Raw genomic sequence first — 20,386 nt, forward strand, 5'->3', positions numbered from 1 at the left:
ATTTTTTAGCGGACAATAAATCAATTCAATTCAATTCAAGTAACATCGTGGCATAATACGAATCAGCTTGGTGCTTGTAATGCACACTACCCAATTAATACATGCAAAAGGGAGACTTCCAGCCTGTCGCTATTTTACACGGTTGCACGTGCTACTTCAATTTACAACGAGGGTGGCGCTACACCAGGTATACATTTCTACCCCTGGGTAGAGAGAAGATCGATACAAACTTTCATACTACAGTGCAAACCCGTAAACTGTTAGTTATTTAAGTCAAATTGCTCATTGATTCTACTTCCATTGGGTGAAAATTTATATTTTGTCCTCAAATTTTAGGAATTATATTACCACATTCTAAGACATGATTATCAAAACATGAAAATATGTAAATGTCAAACTGTGCAAAGATAAAATTAATTACTACAATCCAATTACTTGTATAAGTTACAACGTTTAGCAAATATTTTGCCATGCCATTGTCTAGGCCTGCCATTACAAAAATTACACTTTCCGAAAAAATTCATGTTGAATTATGGCCTTTGTTTGAACATGACCCATCAAACTCCTGCACTATTGAAATATTCACAGAGCTTCAATGCATCATGCAATATTATATATAGGCCTATGTTTTGTATTAAAATGTTAGGTCAGCGTTACAAACAAACAAAATGTTCACACTTAACTACACGAAGTAAATTTCCAGGCTGTGTTTATGTATATATGTGTGTGTATGTAGCAATTCATCTTAATTACAGAATTATGAAATGCAAAATAAAAACGCCATTCAACAGTTCTTTTAGTCGCTTCAAAAAGTTTATTGGGTGATTTCACCTACTCCTCTCGATTATCATATACATGTATCTTAACTCGTATGAAATACATCAAAAGAAATAATGAAAGGTCCCATTTACACCACCAGCCAAAAAGCGCGGTTTTGGAAAAATCGCAAATTTGGACAGTTGTGTAAATGACCCTCAAGTGGGCGTAAGACATAGGAAGGACCGTGAGCAGCTTAAAAGCTACACACCCAATTGTCTCATCCCCAAATGAATTCATAGGACAGAAGGGTTCAAATATTGTTTGCAATTAAATTGCCAGCGAGTTTGCGATCAGATGTTGCCATTTTGCCGAAGGGGTAAAACTGGGTAGGCAATCTGGAAAATTAAACTTTCTAGACCTCCTTGAGACTGTACGAGTGATCATTGCGATATTACAAACCGATTGCCAGAGGCAACCACTCTTTTGTAGGCGTATACAAAAGTAATTACTTTACAACAACAAATGTACTTTGAAATCGATTTTTGTAATTTCACCAAATGATTTTCTTATTTTCCATGCAACGCTTGTACCTCTGGACATTACCTATGCCCTTTTGTTTCACGAGTCAATATGAGGCACATGTACATGTATGTGGGAAGTGTTTCTTGAAAGTCAACGACATAAACAAGGAAAGAAAGAAACAACAAACCAAAGATATAAAAATAAAAGCATAAAGAATTTGGAACTCTTTCTCCCAATCCTTTTTGACATTTCTATTACTCCCGTGTTATACCATGATATATACACTGAAAAACGGATAAGAACGGACTGGGTTTGTGTGTGGTATCATGGATGTTTCCTATATACATACATTTCAATACATTATGTACATAAAATAGGTTGAAGACTGTAGGTTACTTGTCGTTTTACAGAAGGCTCATAATTCCGAAGGCTCTTTTTATTTTTACCCGAAGCTTCATATTTCCGAAAGTTCTTTATACTCAGATGGTTCGTAATTCCGAAAATGAAAACAAAGTTCATAATTCCGAAAATGAAGTAGGGTTAGCAATCTCGAAAATTGTGACAGGGTTCATAATTCCAGAGATGATTATGGCTTCATAATTCCATAAATAAAACAATTGGTTCATTTTTCCGAAAATGAAATGAAAAAAATAACAACCTTCAGAAAAACGAGTAACCCCGTGCCAAGACCTCTTATCCGATGCTACAATAATAATACGCCCTCTAAAGTTCAAATATAAAACCTTTCTCTTCGTATTAGTGTGAAAAATGCAAAGGTGTTTGTATTTTTTATGCCAACATTAAAGTTGGGCCACTCTGCAGATAGCAGTCGGTGTCAAATGTGAAGCTATTGAATGCAATCAACACTGATGTAGTTTTAATCCCTCCTTATACCAAATCTGCACTTCTATGACACATCAACAATCAGGTTTCTTTTGTAAACTACCCTTTCTGGCGCCACAAAGTTTACAAATACATATCACAGATTTCATTTGATGAGACAAATTTGAATATACACAAACGGCCATTTGCATGACATCGAAATAGAACGAAACATGTATGTTGTACATTTTAATCTCTGTTCTGTTGTTCTCGTTATACAGTGTTTTTAGCACGGTCAGAAAGTGCAAGATTGATTGATGTAACAGTTGAAAAGGAATTGATATAGATAAATATCTAAACTGAAGGGTTTACAGTTTTATCTAAAATTGTGTGTGTGGAGAGGGGGTGGGGATAAATGAAAACAACGTTGCTGTTTCGATCATCAAGACAATCAACAGATTAATCATCGGGTGAAATGTGTCAAAATACGGCATTATTATGCACATTTCTCTTTCAACGCACTTGAAAACTATATTTTTTTTTATAGTCAACACGTTTTCAAAATGAATGCTGGAGCAGTAAAGAATGGATTTAAGAATTATTCAATCATTTCTCACTTCTTAAAATAGAAAATGCTAATGGCACTTTCAAATTCAAAACCCACCACCATTCTCCCGTATTCCTTTTCTTCCCTTTTGTGTAAGACACGATTTCAGCATCAAATTCGCCCAAGGCTAGTTTCATGAATATTAATGTTAAATGGAAACCACAAGAACACAACTATTTGGCATGTCCACGTTACCAACTTGAACGATTTCCATCCATTTAAAAAAAATAGCAGACTTTATACTGTGAACAGAAATGGGAAATTTAGTCGAAGGATCCTGATTTTCCCAGAAAGAAATACTCTCCATCGTTAATTACGAAGACAAATACATCTAATACTTCCGACGGATATGAAATATCAGCTGTTTCGGAAGTTCCGTTGTTAAACATGTTTGTCTATATAATCTGGCAATACTTTTTTGTGTGTAAATTCACATGCATGAAACCATATTCTAGAAGCTTATGATGTATTATGACATTCCTGAGACATTCACGAATCAGCCGTGGCAAAAGGTTGGAAACAAGTAGTCTTGCAAAATCATGGTAGCAGCAGTTTTTGCATATTATTAATATTTTCACCAGCGTTCTAGATTATTCTAAACTTTATGAATTATGTTTTACCTTCATCATGTCTCCAATATCATCCAGAAGATTATTATTGACTATTGTAGATTTTAAATCACTGTGGTATAAAGTTAGCATTATAAAAAAAGGTAATAAAGAAATCGATCTTGATTAATCAATAGAGAACAGTGCATGTATTGACAAACGTCGTTAAGGCTACAGGATCATTATGTGGTTTCCTGTCCACTTTCTTGCCAGGACGGACAGTGGAATGCCATTACAAACCATCTTACAATCTTCAAACAGAGATTTTCATGAACTGTTAGTGTACCCACCTCAAGACGCTATAAACATATCTCTAATTAATAAAAGAATGTATACATTTATAGTGCCTTATCACTTTGACGAATTTTGTGTGCTTTAAACAGACATTATATCCAAAGAATTCTAGGAGATGTACTCCAATCCACACCTCTGTGCAATAGTTTCATTCCTTGAAGAGTGAGCCTTGTACGTGGACACCATGAGAGTGTAGACATCGACACTTAGGCGTGACCGTATAGGTCTTCACTAAGCCAGGTATCGATTTCCCTTCGGCGCCGTATCAGGAGTTTCAAACCTTGATCCTCGAATCCATAGCACCACGCTTAATCCACTACATCATGATCAGGGTCATAACCCTGGCGGTCTTGAGAGTACCCCTGACGCTCTTGTGATGTCCCTGCCTGACGCAACAACAGAACCGCTGTAGCTATCACGAAGCTGCATTATTCAGCGGATGGTATATGGCGCACGAGCGATCAGGCGGTTGTTCTATCAAGACGATCACCGATCGACAATTGTTTGTGGCCATGGAGGTCGATGACGTGACAATCAAGTCCAAATCGCCATCGTTCGATCGGTGACCTGTTGTATGTCATACCTCAGCTTCGGCCGAGACACTACTGGTCTGTCCGCGTCGGTCGCTCCCCCTGAGCGGCGACATCTTGTGGTAAATCCTTCTGATGGAATCCCGTTTCTTTAGTTTAGCCTCCTGCTCGGCGCGATCGAGTTCTTGGAGCATCTTCATCTGGACCGATGCTGTGATGATTGGTTCCTTCAACCAACATCGGCAGCCGAGACCGACAATGACCGCTCCGACGACGAAACCTATCAAACAGACAGCACCGTAGGGCCACCATCGGAACACATTATAGAGATCGGTGAATACCCCGATAGATATGAGTGAGGCAAGGATGAAGGCCACACCTAAGAGGATAAGGGACAGACGGCCACACTCGGGTAAGAAGATTGGTACATTCCCGCTGGGAATCGCGTGCTCAGGGCTGCTTCCTGAATGCTTTGGTGATTTCCTTACCGAACCCATCTTGTTAATTTAGTCTTCCTCTTCGTATTCAAATAAAACACACTCGTTTGCAAAACCGAATTGATTTCTTCTGATAGAATCACGGACGAAAAAATCAAACACTAGTGTTACAAATCTACCTTAACTTCTTTCTGACACTTCCTCACTGTGTTTCTCATAATATTTTCCAAGCCTCGAAAATCTGGTTACTGTATCGCTGTCGATTATGTGATGGATATGTCCCTTTCGCGCTCGACAATATCCGCTTTCCCACCGCAGAGACAGGGGGCAATGATTTATCAGGTAACACAACTCTCCTCTCCAGAAGAAACTCAATTCGTCGCCACAACACAATAACTACCACGTTACTTAGCATCGAATGCTAAACAGCATGAAATCCAGATTCTTATTGTGTCATAATCGTGAAAAGTACACCATGTGTATACAAAGCACAGCCTGGTGAGAACAGGAAGGGAGAGTTGGAAAGGGGGGTATTGATGAGACTGGATAAGCACTCCGTTTACCGTTTGGGTATAAACATCTGCGATCACTCGGTCATTAGCCTAATTCGTGTCAGGAGCTCTCACTCACTCTTGGGGCACGCTTCCGTAATTGAAATCAGATAATAGCGGTCGTTTACACTCCTCGTAAATACAACGTGCAGCTGCAACATGGACTGCTCATCAATCGCTCAGAAAAACGGAAAAGTGATAGAACGATTGTACTTCAGCATATTTTGAAAAAAATATCATTAATACGTTCTCACAAAATGTCATACAACGTGCAGTACATGTCCACTAAAGCCAAGTGAAAGCTTCGTGGAATACAGTTATCGATTCGCGAAAATTGAAATCGATTCGATCCATGTTTACTTGATGCAAATATCAAAGTTTCCTTCTCACTGTGCACATGGTGTGAATGTTTTCATCGGTTTATGATTGCTGGTCGCTGTCACTCATCATAAATGCTCGCACTAAATATCATACTCAATTCAAACTCCAAATTCATACAGTGCATATTCTCGAGAAAAGGTTACTAGAAGACAGGGATGCCGTGTGTTAAAATAGAAGTCTTATATCTGGATTTACAATCCAGACTGAAATTCGACACTGTTTAATACCGCCTGAAGTGTCGCCGCTTAGAATGCCTTCCGCTCGGTTGTTGTTTTTGCCTCGTAACCGGAGACACAGGAACTGCCGTTAACACTTTCAAATAACACTAAACTGCTAACGCGGGAAGAAATGAATAGAATTTGTCTCAAGCAGACGATCTCCTCACATCGCAGTTCGCAATCGATGTACGTCGCGATAGTAATCGGAGCGCAGTATCACCACGTATAACACGTTCACATCTAACGCAGACGACAGATTTTACTCCCTAAACCGGATAGAATTAATTCCCGCCAAAACACACAGGCGATGACTAACAATTGCAAAAGGGAGAGAAACTCGACGATTTCTGGCTGTGAATCAGTAGAGGGAAGTAAAGTCGATAATCTGCACCCTGCACTTCTCCGGTTGCATTCCGTTTAATTTCCCACGTGATGAAGACGAAAGCCAAACCCCTCTTGAAAGATGAAAACAAACCAACTCTCTTTTTCTTGAAAACCTTCAAAAGAGGAGAGTGTTTCCGAGTGACAGCGTCGTACGGATTTACGATCTTGATTAGGTGGAAATGTCAACTGGGCACGACGCACGCATTCGCCTCGCCGTTTACCGTAGCTCCATTTATGACGGGCTTTCCAAATTAGATAATAGACCCCAGCGCGAGCCTGTCGCAAGGGTAAATCGATGCAGAGCGCGAACCCCTCGGTGATCCGCTCCCTCGTCCGTCCAACTTCGTGAAGGTTTTGAGCAGGAAATAGGGTATTTCAGCTTAGCAGTAATCAAATCAAAGGCAGGCGAGGAGGATGGTGGGTGTTTTAACCGACGTCAAAGTAGATAGAGCGGAGGTATGACCTGCATTGGGAAGAAAAGAAGTAGGTTGAAGAACAGAGTTAGAAAACAAATAATTAGCAGATATTCAGACATAGAAAGGACAGATCTGATCAAACCCTAAGGTGCCGCCCACTATCCTCCTGAAGAAAAACGAAACATTACAGATAATAGAGTTTAAATTGTTCTCGGTCGAGTGCGTAGCCATTAAAACAATGAAATTATGGTATATAAGAACTATCAAAACCACTAAAGCCAAAGAAATAGTCTTAATCCTGTATATCCAATAATAGCTATGAGGATTTTATTTACGCCAGGTCGACATTATTATGAACATGACAAACCTCGAAGATTCCAAATGCATACATATCGAACATTTCTTTTTAACTGACAGATTAAATCAAGAGGGTAGAATAGAGAGAAAGCCATTATAAAAAAAGGAAAGATGAGAAGAGAGATAAGAAGAAGAAGAGAGAGAGAGAGAGAGAGAGAAGGAGAGAGAGGGATAAACAGACTGGTGGTTAAAGAGAGAGAAAACAGAGAGAGATGAATAGAGAGAGATAGAAAAGAGAGAGAGAGAGAGAGAGAGAGAGAGCGCGGGAGCGAGAGAGTTCGAATGGAAGAGAGATACATAGCTACAAAGATAATATTTGAACCATGTCACAGAGCGAGCAAAAACCAATACTTTTCAAACCTCGCGAAACATCCATGTTCAAATAGTTGCGCATGACTCGCATCACCCGCTTATAAAACTGCATTGGCGTTCTCATCGCCCCGCTTCATTGTCTTTGCGTGTTTCCAGCCCAGAACCTAATGTTTAATATTTGCTTGAATCAACTTTCCATGTATACTTGAGAGATGGATTCAATAAAACTAGCTAAAAAGAGCGTGAATGGCAGGCGGGAAATAGCCATGTGCATTACTTCCAGTTTGATCAATGATGGCGCGTTCATTTAAAGGGAGGAAACGTGGTAGAGTAGATACAATGACACATGCATTTTAGAGGTTGTTTCCATATTATACTTTTCTCAGCTTGTCTGTACTTCACTTTCCTGCAGAAATCTACTGTTCGTGGTTATTAAGTTAAAACTGGCCTAGTCTATGATGAACACATTCTAAATGTCCCTCTTAATACTGTGCGTAGGAAAAGTGTATTTTATAGCTGTATTCAATAATTCAGAATAAATTAGAAATCGCAAAAGATTACGATAAAGGCGAGTTGAGAGATGGCCTATTTCAGTTACGAAAGATTTGGCTTAAGTGCAATTAATATATTTGGCAAATGTAACCTTTATATTGGTCGAGTGTGGGTGCAGGTAGTTAATAAGATAGGGGGATTAACAACAGGGGGCTCTGCTACTTGGGCCTGTATACATAAATAGAAAGGAGGCGAGTTCGCGCAGTCGGTAAACCGTCTGCCCGTCAAACCAAAGATCGTGGGTTCGAATCCAACCCCGTTCTCTTTCGTCATTATATATCATAGAGTCTAAGACTGCACAGGAATATATTGAAGTGTAAAAATAGTTATTTTACAAAGAAGTAAAACCACATTACAGAGTAATTTTGCTGTGGTTTTGGAACGCCCAAAAACAAAAATACAAACAGACAAAAAAAAATGACAATTTTGTCCGCCGATGGTTACTTCTTTGAAATTACTTTATTGCTTATCAGATAGAATGCGGTTTTTTGATAGAGAAACAATCATGACAATGATCGAAACTGTTATCCCTTCGTGACTGCAAAAACCCGTGCAAGAAATGTCGGCCATCTGAGGCGTCGATGAAGGGGGTATGATTACAGAACCTGGACTACTTTAATTTTTGAGTACCACATAATAATCTTCGTCAGAGATGTAGGGTTAGGGTTAGAAACACATGCAGTTGGGTTCGGGATGGTGTTATATGTAAACATGTTTGGTTCATGGTGAAGTTGAAAATACTTTTAGTGTTCACTGCAACTGAACAAATTCACTTATCTTGCTAACATATCAGTTCACCTGATGTGATGTAAACATGTTTGGTTCATGGTGAAGTTGAAAATACTTTTAGTGTTCACTACAACTGAACAAATTCACTTATCTTGCTAACATATCAGTTCACCTCCCCCCCCCCCCCCTTTCCGGTACCATAACAGTGGACAGACGCCCATATCGCTCTGTGATTTCGGCGTTGACCGCAAGCAGGACGCGAGAACGATTCCCGATATCAAAATACTTCAGTGCTCTTTCGATTTGTTTTTGCTAGTACCAGAGAAACGCGAGCGGACCGACTCAAGATCATTCAGTAACCCTTCTCAATTTTCCAATCAAATTCGTCCTCCAAGAGAAATCCAAATAAACAAACAAGATACAAGATGAGAGAAGACACACATAGATTGAGAGGAGAGAGACAGATATATAAAAATAGAGAAGGGGGAAGAGGACGAGGGGGGAGAACGAGAGGAGAGAAGCGGAGGTGACAGTGACAGAAGTGATGAGAAAGTGGATGCGACGTTTAGGTTGATATTCAAACTTTAGAACAAGAATGATAAATGCATGGGAAACAGCGATAGAGAGAAGGGAAGATGGGAACAAGAGAGAGAATGGGAGGGTCAATGCAGGGAGATAAAGAAGGGGTGAGAGAGAGAGAGAGAGAGAGAGAGAGAGAGAGAGAAGCAGAAAGATTAAAAGAAGGGCAAATGGTAATAATAATGATTATAATAATATTGATTATGTTGGTTTGTGCTGCCAATGATGAATGGCAGCGTTTAATGTGGCAGTGAGGATGTGTGAGGATGTGTGAGGATAAATGATAAGCCAAGGAAGGATTAGGGCAAACAACAATTTAACAAAAAAACAAACAGTAAAGACACAACCCGCTAAAACAAAACAAAACTTTAAAAAAAGTCATCACCGTCACCCTATTCAAAAACGGAATGGTAAGCGGGGTAACAGGCATCGGGAATAGGGGCAACCTATAATTGTCGTCAAATCATTCCGGTTCAATATGTAGGAGAATGGGCTGTCTATCCCCCCCCCCCCCCTCCCCTCTTGAAAAACAAAATGGAAAAATAACTATCAATCAAAATTCAAAGATGATAGTTTTGTTTGTAAAACAATCTCCAACATTTTGTATACCTTTATGTTTTGACATTATGGAGGGGACGAGGGATCCATAGGTTGCATATAGAGCCGTGAGACACGCTCTTCTATAAATACCAATAAGGATGTAGGATGTTCATAACGGAAAAGTGGCAGATGTAATATGATTTTCTCATGTCAAGAACACTAGGGGAGAGCTATAGATTGTAATTACAACAAGAGGAAATTACTATCAAAATCGATTGAAATCGGGAGAGACTCTGACTAGTTAAATTCGATACATTGAGAAAATGCAAAAAAAAGGGTAGGACATAGAAGATAGAACATTCTTGGGTGTATATAAGAAAAGTTCGAAAAATATAACACTTAATATAACCTCTACAAACCCCTCCTCCCCCCCCCCCCCCCCCAATCCCAATAAAATGTGATAAATTATTAAGAAAATAAACATTATTATAGACATAGACAAAACCCCAAAATGTAAAAATGTTCGTTAGGCCTATATAAAAGAAATTGGATCTTCCAACCTCCACAGCCCCTCCCCTTTAGGGTACATGTGTCTGTAATGCATCCCAGCGGGTATCAGCACGGTGAATTGAATATCGATACTCTGCCTCGAAGCGAGGCCGGTATGATACGTGGGTAGGGCTTATGAGGATAAGAATAATCGAACATGAGGGCGGAGGGCTACTGTATTATTAACATGTTTTAGGGCGGTTGGCTTAACATGAATAATACAATGCTCTCCCCTGGCGATACATTTCGGTTCTGCTCCTTCACCCCCCCCCCCTTCTCTCTCTCTCTCTCTCTCTCTCTCTCTCTCTCTCTCTCTTTTCTATCTATCTCTATCATTCTGTCTATCTGTCTGTCTGTTTGTCTCTCTCTCTCTCTCCTTCTGAGAATACTACTTTCCAAACATTATTCCAGTAAAATAAGGACATCTGTAACGCGATATGATAACACAACAGCTCCAAACACAAGCTTGTGTTTTTGTAGAAAATAAAATCATGGTCGTCGATAAGATAATCCTGAAATCAAAGGTGCATTTCAGAAATTGCAATATCCAGGTATAGACCGAAATTACAGGGTTACCTATATTAGCAGTTCATGTTTATCTCAGCTCACAGATGTATTACTGTGCAATTTTCTTTTCTTGGTAAATCGTAAATAAATATATTTCAGGTGCATCAGTCTACTAAAGCAAGCTTTTTAGTGTTATATATAATACTTTAGGCAAATTATGAACTAGCTGTGATTTAAAGTCACTTCGACTTGTCAAAGAAACAGGTGTTTACAGCCCCGAAGAGATTAAAATCCATGTATAAACTTGTTGTCTGTCCTATAAACGCACGAATACTTCACTCTCAAAGGCACATAAACCTCCACTCTACAGTCATATAGTCACTGAACACTGATAAATAACTCTAAAATGATGATATTGTTAAACATAAGACACAGAGTCGATTGTATTCATGAACACAAAATACATCATCAGAGTGATCCTTGTTTGAAAAAAGTCCGAACCTCATATGCGATTGACCTTCAGATTTCTCACACCTAAGTAGTCATTACCGCCGCAGTATTGACCGACCTTAAGCTGGGCAAAAATAGTGACCATTTGCCTATTTCCCAATTTCCCCCTATAAATTGCAATGCAATCTTTCTTGCACCTGATGCACTGGATGTTCTAAATTTATCCCAAATACGCCACGATGTCATAAGTTGACTGAAATTGAATTTGCTTTTAAAATACACTGCCCTCTTTATTTGTTTACAGAAATTATATTCTCCGACATCAGGGGGAAAGAGGGTGGATGCATGTTCAAGATGGTCTCTTGTTGTTGTTGTTGTTGTTATAATTAAAGGTTTTGTTGATGTTTGTGTTGTTGTTCTCGTGGTGATAGTGATGTTGTTGTCGTCGTCGTTGTGGCTGTTTTCAATTTCATTATTTTTACGTTGTTGCAAAGTAACTCATAACTCAAATAAGCTTCCGTTTCTTTGTAACTTGTTAAACTAAATTTCTAAAAAGGTCGCCTACTCTCCTGATAATCAAGACCTACCTGTCGCACCCCTTCAGCATTTTCAGATTAATGAGACACATTTCCAAGATCCCCTCACGCCCCCGAACAAAATGAAGTTCAGACATTTATTGATTGAGTCGAGCCCTCAATAATTTACACGCAAACAACAATGAATCATTATTAATTTACAAATAGCTATGTAAACACGGTGACCTTCAAGCTAGGAAATCATCGCCATGCGGCATCCAGGAGAAAGACACCAGAGTCCCTAATATTGATTTGTCTAATAAATACGTACTTGAAATCACTGAAGAGACAGCATCCGCCGTTCCAATAGAGATGAAAACATTTATATTGCTTTCACTAGGTTTTTTATGTTGTTTTGGGGTTCAAGAAGTAAGCTATTAACTTTATTAAGAAAACGCACATTCATAATTGGATTAAAACAGTCGTGAAAATAAGTCTCTGAATTGATGGCCTTCACAACAGCAAACAACAACGCGAGTAGCCAGAAGACATCACCTCGAAGATATTGATTTATTTGATAACTCTTCTCGAAATCATTGGGGGAAATAACGAGCTGAAGGCTTTCCAGTGATACCTAACCATCTCGACTCTCTTCCACCGAAATCAATTCACTCCCGACCCTTTAATAATCTCCTCGTATATTTTAACATCTCCAATCTTGGCGAGCCATTCTTGCCCATCTCCAGTGCAACTCTATCTATTGATTACCATAATGAAGCTTATCTAGCAACATTTGGAGTTCCTTCATCACGCGGTGTCATTTTCCGCCAGGCGAACACATGGCGCCAATGCGAGAAGCCGTACGCATAGACCACGTGACGAGCCACCGTAGCTGATTAGTATGGTAGCCGCACTCAAGAGCATGAGAAGGGGTATGGGCTTTTCACGCGTGGCGCCGCGCTGCGCAATGAAGGACGGGGTTGGGAACCGCGCAGAGGACGAAGGCGCCATGTTCCGTGCATACGTGTGAACAGCTTACTGCTTTCTAGACATACTGCAAAATGTTCTAAAAGGATGCGTATACATGATGCATGGTATCGCTACTATTCCCTATACTTTCATAACTTCCGAGCATACATGAATGCTTCCATAACACGAGTATTAAAACCAACCAAACATGCAAATAATTACGGCATTACCGGAGAAAAGCATCCAAATATTTGGATAAAATGGAATAAAAGAAGCCGTCCTATGATCCGGTGGGGCGTAATGAAGACCTTGCCTAAGGGATGAGATACGATGGAGACTAATGGAAGAAGATGGGATAGGAATCGTAAGCAGGGGAGTTAATGGTCCACCCGGGCCCTCCAGCTAAAATACATCTCAAATACTCCGTCGTATTGACTTGTGAGAATATGCTGAAAGTGCAGGGTCGACTGAGTATGGGCTGGGTGGAAAACTCAGGATCTCATGTGTTAGATTAAAATGCAAATATTCAGGTACTGTAATAAGGAGGTAGGATTCTGAAGATGATTAATTCCAGGGAAGAGTGTCTGACATAGAGGGATGCGGGATGGAGAAAGCACGGTCATAAAGTTCATGAAATAAATATAGAGATGGAACACCAAGATGCTGGTGATTAAGAGGTTGACTACCGTGATAATAGAGATGATGATGATGGCGAGGATGGTAACATGGTGATGATGATGATGGTGGTCATGATGATAACATGGTGATGATGATGACGATGGTGATGATGATGATGATGATGGTGGTGGTGGTGATGATGACGGCAATTATGATGATTATGGTGATGATTGTAATAGTAATGATGATATTGATAGTGATGTTGGAGAAGATGATGATGATGATGGTGATGGTGAAATTGATAAGGTGGTGATGACCTTCCTATCTGAACGATGTGTTACGCTACTATAACAGTAGCATGGATTCACCTAAAAGAAGAAAACAAAGAAAGAAGTAATAAATAAGCAAACCAACAAACAAAAGAAACAACAAGAATCTCCACAAAAGGGGAAAAAAGAAAAAAGAAATATAAAACTCACAAAACGAATAAAATAAGCAAGCAAAACAACAAAAGAAACAAAAAAATCTCCAAAGAAAAAAACAGATAGAAGACTACACGTAAAGCATATCACCTTATCTCCATTACCATGGCAACGAGAAGACGGTTTTTGTGTTCATGATATCCACTCAGCCTAGTATGCAAAGCACAGGTTTTTGGTTTCATTGTAAGTGATCATGTAGGCCTGTCTTCTACTTTTGTCTATTTTCTGTTATTCTGTTTATTCGTGGTTAAAGGAAACGTCACTGTAGGAGATGGAAAAAGAGCGCTAGAGTGACAGAGCGTGATAATTAATCAGCGGTTTTTATCTGAAAGATATATTATTCGCCCACGTGAATACTAAGTGTTTCAAAACGCACAGAAAGTTACTCCTTCACTTCTAATTTCTGCCCACTTCCTTCCCCTCCCCCCTTTCCAACTACTGAAATAAAATGGTTGAGTATGATCTTTTTCCCCTTGCAACATAATTATATATTGTAAAAATTATTTGATTTCAATTATTTTATCCTGTTGATAATTATTGTCTCGTTGTAGAGTGTTAAAATAGCGGAAATATGTAAACTAGAGTGCTATAAAAACAGTCATGTTAAAATACACAGCTTTGTGGTATCCCTACTACAATTATGCGTACTATACGCATTGGTGAAATGAAGCCATGTTCCGTGTACTGTGGCGTATCGTGAGAGTCAACTTAATCTTTAAAAACATTCACATACATGTACAATCCCTTGAATTTCAAGACTCATATTCGCGTTATGTCCAGGAGTTATTACCGTAAAGGAAGGAGAATCTATACATGACCAGCGTTACTGTAAAAACTTGAAAAACATGTTTTCCAAAACAACTCAGCCCTACATCCGGCCCAGAAACCCTTATCTGATACCATCTCAGTAGCCCCAAAACATTGTTTTAACGTCTTACCTTCGGCTATGAAGCCATCTCTAATCTAAAATGACTCTTGAAGGCAATAAATAAATATACCTGTCCATTGATATGTCTATCTATCATGGGATCTTCTCACAGCTCGGAGGCTGATTGCAACATTTGTTCAAACATCACTGTTTTCCGCCATTCTATATCACCCTATAGTGTTATCTCACTCAAGGTCTTTATGTTCTCCTCACAGTTGGTTCTCGGCTTCTCTCTCGGCAAACTTTTCCTTCTATCAAAATGTTTGTCATAAATCGAGTATTAGATAGGAAGTTGGTCCGAATTCTAAGTTTTCCTTTATCGGACGTAAGGTTAACAGTGCTTGGCCTATAACAGTCCGAATCTGATGTTTTTCATTATTTATTTTCATTTGTTTTCCATATACATCATCGTAAATATATATATTTTCAAAATTGATGGTCACATAAAATCGTACATGAAAAAAGGGTCGTCATATAAGCACAGCTTGAGCTGACGTCATCATAAGCAAAACATGTTCATGGAATAATCACTTAAAGAATGCATAGTGGAAAGCGGACACCTCCCCCCCCCCCCCCCCCAAGAAAAAAATGATAGTGATGTTATGATGTAATTTTTTCATTAAAAAATGAGGACACCTAGTTACCAGCTGAACTTTAAATGCACGGCTAGGGTATCTGTACCATTTGCATTTGTTTGCCATTTATGTCATTATCTCTATATCGCTTTTTACATCGTTAAATAAAATAGAATAAAATCATATCAAGTTCTCTATTATCATCACATGGAATATTTTAGAAATTATTTTCCAGGAGGGTTCGATCTTATTGCTGTAGACGGGGTACAGATGTAAAATGACGAGATTTGTATTTAGGAGGGTGCATGACGATGATCAACATACGCAGAACGCACCTGGAAACTAATCTAGTTTCCATGGAAACTTAGGACGCATTCGCAAGATTTAGGAGATCAATCTAAAGTCATTTTGATCTAATAGGGAAAAAGAATCATGAGATGGTTGTAAATTTTGAGTATTTTCAAGTGGAAATTTAATAGCTAATTAATATGGAGATTGGACGTAATCCCTAAGTTGAGATACGTACTTCATGACGTTCATTGGCTGATTTTCAGCAGTGATCAATAAAAATGTTGTAAACCGTCGAAAAAAAGACGAACAAAAGTCGTACTTTGAGCTCCGACTGACTTCATTATCTCTCTCTTTATCTCTTTGTCTCGCCCCCCCCCCCCTCCCCTCTCTCTCTCTCTCTCTCTCTCTCTCTCTCTCTTTCTTTCCTGCTTTCTTTCTTCCATGTTCTTCTTCTTTGCAACCCCCCCCCCCCTCCTCTCTTTCTTCTATCTCTTCTTCAATCTAACTAAAATGTCTTTTTTTTTTCATATTGCATTCCTCTACTTCAAATACATTCAGAAATATCATCCGACATTATACCACATGGTGTCGGTAGAGAAAGAAAATCGATTTAAAATCATATTCTGAGCTTGCCACTACACCCCCCCCCCCCCCCCCCCCCCCACCTCCCCCCATCCGCTTTCGGTCAAATCACCTTAGACTAAAAATACATATTCTAGAAATACTGCAGAAACAATATCCGGCAAATGTTTAGAATATCATATCATAACTATAGCCATGTTGCCACTGCCAAATAAATATGCTCAAGAAAGATTTTGTATACGTGTTCGTTGCATTGAAATTTGAATGTAAAACGAACTTTACGTTTATGTGGTTTGCTTATAAATCAATATGCAGTAATTACAACTATTGTCTACAAAAGACAGGACAATATTTTCGAAGATACACATAAAGGTAAAACAATGGCAGTCCAAAAAGTCCTTGAAGTTCAAAGTCATTTTCCCTACTTATTAACATGTTCATACACACGCGTGCGGTCGTGGATTGTGTATTCCTTTGGTAAGGCGGTAAGCCCGACATTTACTCGCTCCGGGCTAAATTGAAACATATTGGAATTGATTCATTCAATGAAATGAATTATGGTTAAGATACACAGGATGACGCACGGGACAAAAGATGCGATACGAGAGAGAGAGAGAAGGGGGAAAGAGAGAGTATTTCTTTTATTTGAAAAAGCAAATCTAATCAGATGACATGTTGGTTTAAGATGCCGTGTTACGTGTCTACTAACGCTGACGGACGGGACTAAGAACGAGAAGCTGCAGTTTCGAAGGGCTTTATTCATTGAAAGTGAACGGCGAAAGGAAAGAAAAAGTTAAGGTCGGGGAATCGCGAATGAGGAGTGATATACGTATTAAAGGTAAAGACTACACATTTATGAAAGGATGTATTTGGAAATCATGCTGAACCTACTGCCACAGTCTTTCCTCGAGTCTGAAGAGAGCACATAGTGAATATTTGGGGACTAGAAATGTGACGTTCTCGCTATTGATCGAGAAAAAGCAGAAACGTTCATTCCCATGGAGGATTTTTCCTTACAATTACCTCACCATAACGTTTTCCCTACTCTAAACAATCTGGCACAGCCGAATTAAATAATTTGATTTATCAAATTACATTTTATGATTATGTATCTCAGGGTTTTGCATCATGGAGATTAACCACTTTAGATTTGTGACTTCTATGCCTCTTGTAAAATAACTAATTACACATTCCTAGGGTTCACGTTTTGTTTTCTCAAACATGTTAGTAAACCATCTAAACCCCTGCAGTGATTAAGATGCTAGAGCCGTGCAGCGATGGCATGTTTTACCAGGCAAAATTGCGATATTGTTTTCTATTAATCATTAATCTAGTCTAAATTAATTACGTTCAAGTGAATGGGATGAGACTCAAAGTCCAAGTACACAGAACAGCGAAGAACGGCAGAAGCAATATCTCGATCTGTATCATGGAAAATACAAATGAAATGAAATGAAATCAGAATAGTATCAATGCAGAAAGCGGGACGCAAGTTCTCGGCTTCTTTGATCAAGGGGCTTTTAAATTGAGATTGGCCCGTTTTCTTTAATGGACTCGACGTCAAATAGAACCAACGTCAGTATTCTGCTCACGTGTCTGAAGAGAATAATTAATTTGTAGACTCGAGGAAATGGACCTAATGAAATAATAAATATACCAACATGATCCACTTTATAAATCTAAAGACCAAATATGAATATATTTTAATAGGATATATTTCAATTAAAGAAATTGGGATGCTTAAATAAACTTCTAATTAGTATCAACAAAGTAGAAGGTATATTAAAATAAATCAATTGGAACAACAACACAATTTGAGGAGTATAATATTAAATGCATCTAGAACAACTGTCGTATTCTAATTAACAACGAAACTATTTAATGATATATTATAAGACATGCTTTAAGGAAAGCGATTGGTTTAAAACAACAACAACGAAACGATGTAATGAGTGGGCACCCAAAGTAAATCGTCGAGTTGGCGTACCTGTCTCGCTTCTGTCAGCATGCAAGAGAGATTTTGAGATAGTTGAAGAATAGGGGGGGGAGAGAGGGAGAAGTACAATTGCAAGATGACTCAAAAGAAAACGAGTCTGGACATGGTTAACATTACGAGTGAAACTGAAACAGATTTTATAGGAATGTTAAACTTTTCGAGAAAAAAATGTTTACAAAACAGTCTGAAAGGTTGAGGGAAGCAGCTTTTTACCACAGACGATTTCGAATTCTCTTGAAGCTATCTAATAATTATGATGATTGTTTTTTTTTTAATTCGTATGAACAAGTACATCTGTTTGTCGCATGATTATTGTATCACTGATCTTAGATCAGCAGTACTGTTTTGCATAACGTTCGGGATTTGTTAACCTTTTAAGACCAGAATAAATCGAAACTGTTTCACGACTGTGTCACATTATTAATATTACATTTTTGAGATAACGTTTATAAAACGAATAATAATAAATGCATAGCAGATGGATATAACAATTTCATTCGACTAATATTACAATTATAGAACAAGAATAATGAGTCCAATCCGCGGAAACATAGCTTCGTGAGTTCATCCACATTATCGATCCTCAAAAATATAAAAACATTAAGGAAATGTGTGCAACAAAGTTAACCTGGACTTTCAAGAATGATTTCAACCTCGATAAAATATAGAGCCATGGCGGAAGCGAGAATACGGTCAGTTTTCTTAATGCATTTGGACATCCGTCCGTTTCCATTTATAGAAAGATTCTCTCTTCATCACAAAGATGCAATTTAAAGTCATGTTTATGAATACAGAGTCCCATGAAAAGTTAATGCGGGCTGACCTTAGCTTAGCCTTGAGACAGAAGAGGGTTTTTTTTCCTCGAAAGAAAGCAATTATGATGAATATTTGAGAGCATTACGCAACTATGTATAGACTGAAATATGTATTTCAGAAGGCTGGAAAGGTCCTATTTTCACATTCCCTTTGCTTTTTTTTTTCTTCTCATTTTCCCTTTCTACCCCTCTCCACCTCTTTTTCTCGTTCTCATCTCAAGATTGAGGGGCACGTATCTACACACAGTGAAGTACCATTTCGGTACATGGGAGGTACAATGGGATAAAAAATAAAAAAAACAGTTATGTAGTCTTTTCAGTCCAGACTTAGTCAAATTCATTTAATTCATAAGATGGAGGCGTTTGCTCGGGCTGACAGCTAGACTAGTTTGACTGACGTGTTACCGTGTGAAAAAGACGGATGACAATGATGGCGATGACGCCGGTAGTATGGAATATAATGTTATCGACGACAAAAATTGCCATCTGGTTGTTCTTAAGCTGATAAGAAGTCACGGATTTGCACCATTTATTTATTATTTTCTTGCATTCGCGATCAATTATACAATCTAGATATATATCAATAGAATAAAGTGAATGAAAAACAATGAAGAAGACAAAGGAAAAATCTCGACTTTTTCAGAAAAAAGGCGTTTTGGTTCGTGCTGTTTTTTTTTTTATAGAGAAAAGGAACTCTTTCAAGAATGATGTTTATTATCGGATTATGTAATTTTGTCAACACTATGAAGTACATATTAAGCAATATGAGTCTCCATCATTTTGTCTTCTCTCCCCCTTTAACTTTTTCAAATTACTCTTTTCTTTTCTCCAAGATTGTAATCCGGGAAATTCCCTTCGCTTAATGTGCACGGTTTAGCTCCTCGGGGTCAGGCAAAATAGTGTTATAGGGGATTAGTGTATCGGGTTTGATGAATATTCAATTTACAAAGCTCTTATTGGTTTTTTTTCATGACACCTACTCATTTTTCCTCTCGTCACCAACCCCCCCCCCCCCCCCCCCCTTGTACAGACATTTCACCTCTCCTTCAGACATGTCTGCTGTAAGCTTATTTAGTACACGTACATTATTTATATATATTTCTATTATTTTATCCGTTTTTCCGTTTACTAGTCTACGTCAGGTCTATTTGTTGTTAAAGCCATTCCCGTCTGTTTCCGATATACCCTCCCATACCACTATCCATCTCCCTCTCTCTCTCTCTCTCTGTCTCTCAGTCCAAATCTCTACCCTACTACCTTTCCACTCGCCCAATTCAATTTCTCCCCTCTCTCATCCCCTCCCTCTTGCCCCACCATCGTTACATTAATGTGAAGGCAGGGGAGATCGAGATCTGCATCAGGGAAGTATATAGGGCGACTCTTTCGCCACTCACGCGGAGTCACTATGCCTCTTATCCCGTCCGAAGGGAGATCTGTAATACTTCTCAGAAATCTCAAATGTATCGCTTCAAACAAAAGACATTTCTTTAAAGGTATCATTTAACAATGTT

At 38.6% G+C, this 20,386-nt stretch overlaps 1 protein-coding gene and 1 long non-coding RNA gene across 2 annotated transcripts in view; both read right to left on the minus strand.

The window, feature by feature from the left end:
• LOC105446965 (toll-like receptor 3) overlaps window positions 1-4,639 on the minus strand; it is a 32,084-nt gene extending 27,445 nt beyond the window's left edge. The window contains exon 1 of the mRNA XM_030985264.1: window positions 4,196-4,639. Coding sequence (XP_030841124.1) covers window positions 4,196-4,639 — 444 coding nt within the window. The remainder of the gene's footprint in view (window positions 1-4,195) is intronic.
• Window positions 4,640-6,105: 1,466 nt separating this feature from the next.
• Window positions 6,106-20,386, minus strand: part of LOC105443167 — a 30,262-nt gene continuing 15,981 nt past the window's right edge. The window contains exon 2 of the long non-coding RNA XR_004064047.1: window positions 6,106-6,576. This is a non-coding gene — a long non-coding RNA (uncharacterized LOC105443167). The remainder of the gene's footprint in view (window positions 6,577-20,386) is intronic.

Source organism: Strongylocentrotus purpuratus, unplaced genomic scaffold (assembly GCF_000002235.5).
Source record: "Strongylocentrotus purpuratus isolate Spur 01 unplaced genomic scaffold, Spur_5.0 spur5_scaffold_14, whole genome shotgun sequence".
NCBI classification, from domain to species: domain Eukaryota; kingdom Metazoa; phylum Echinodermata; class Echinoidea; order Camarodonta; family Strongylocentrotidae; genus Strongylocentrotus; species Strongylocentrotus purpuratus.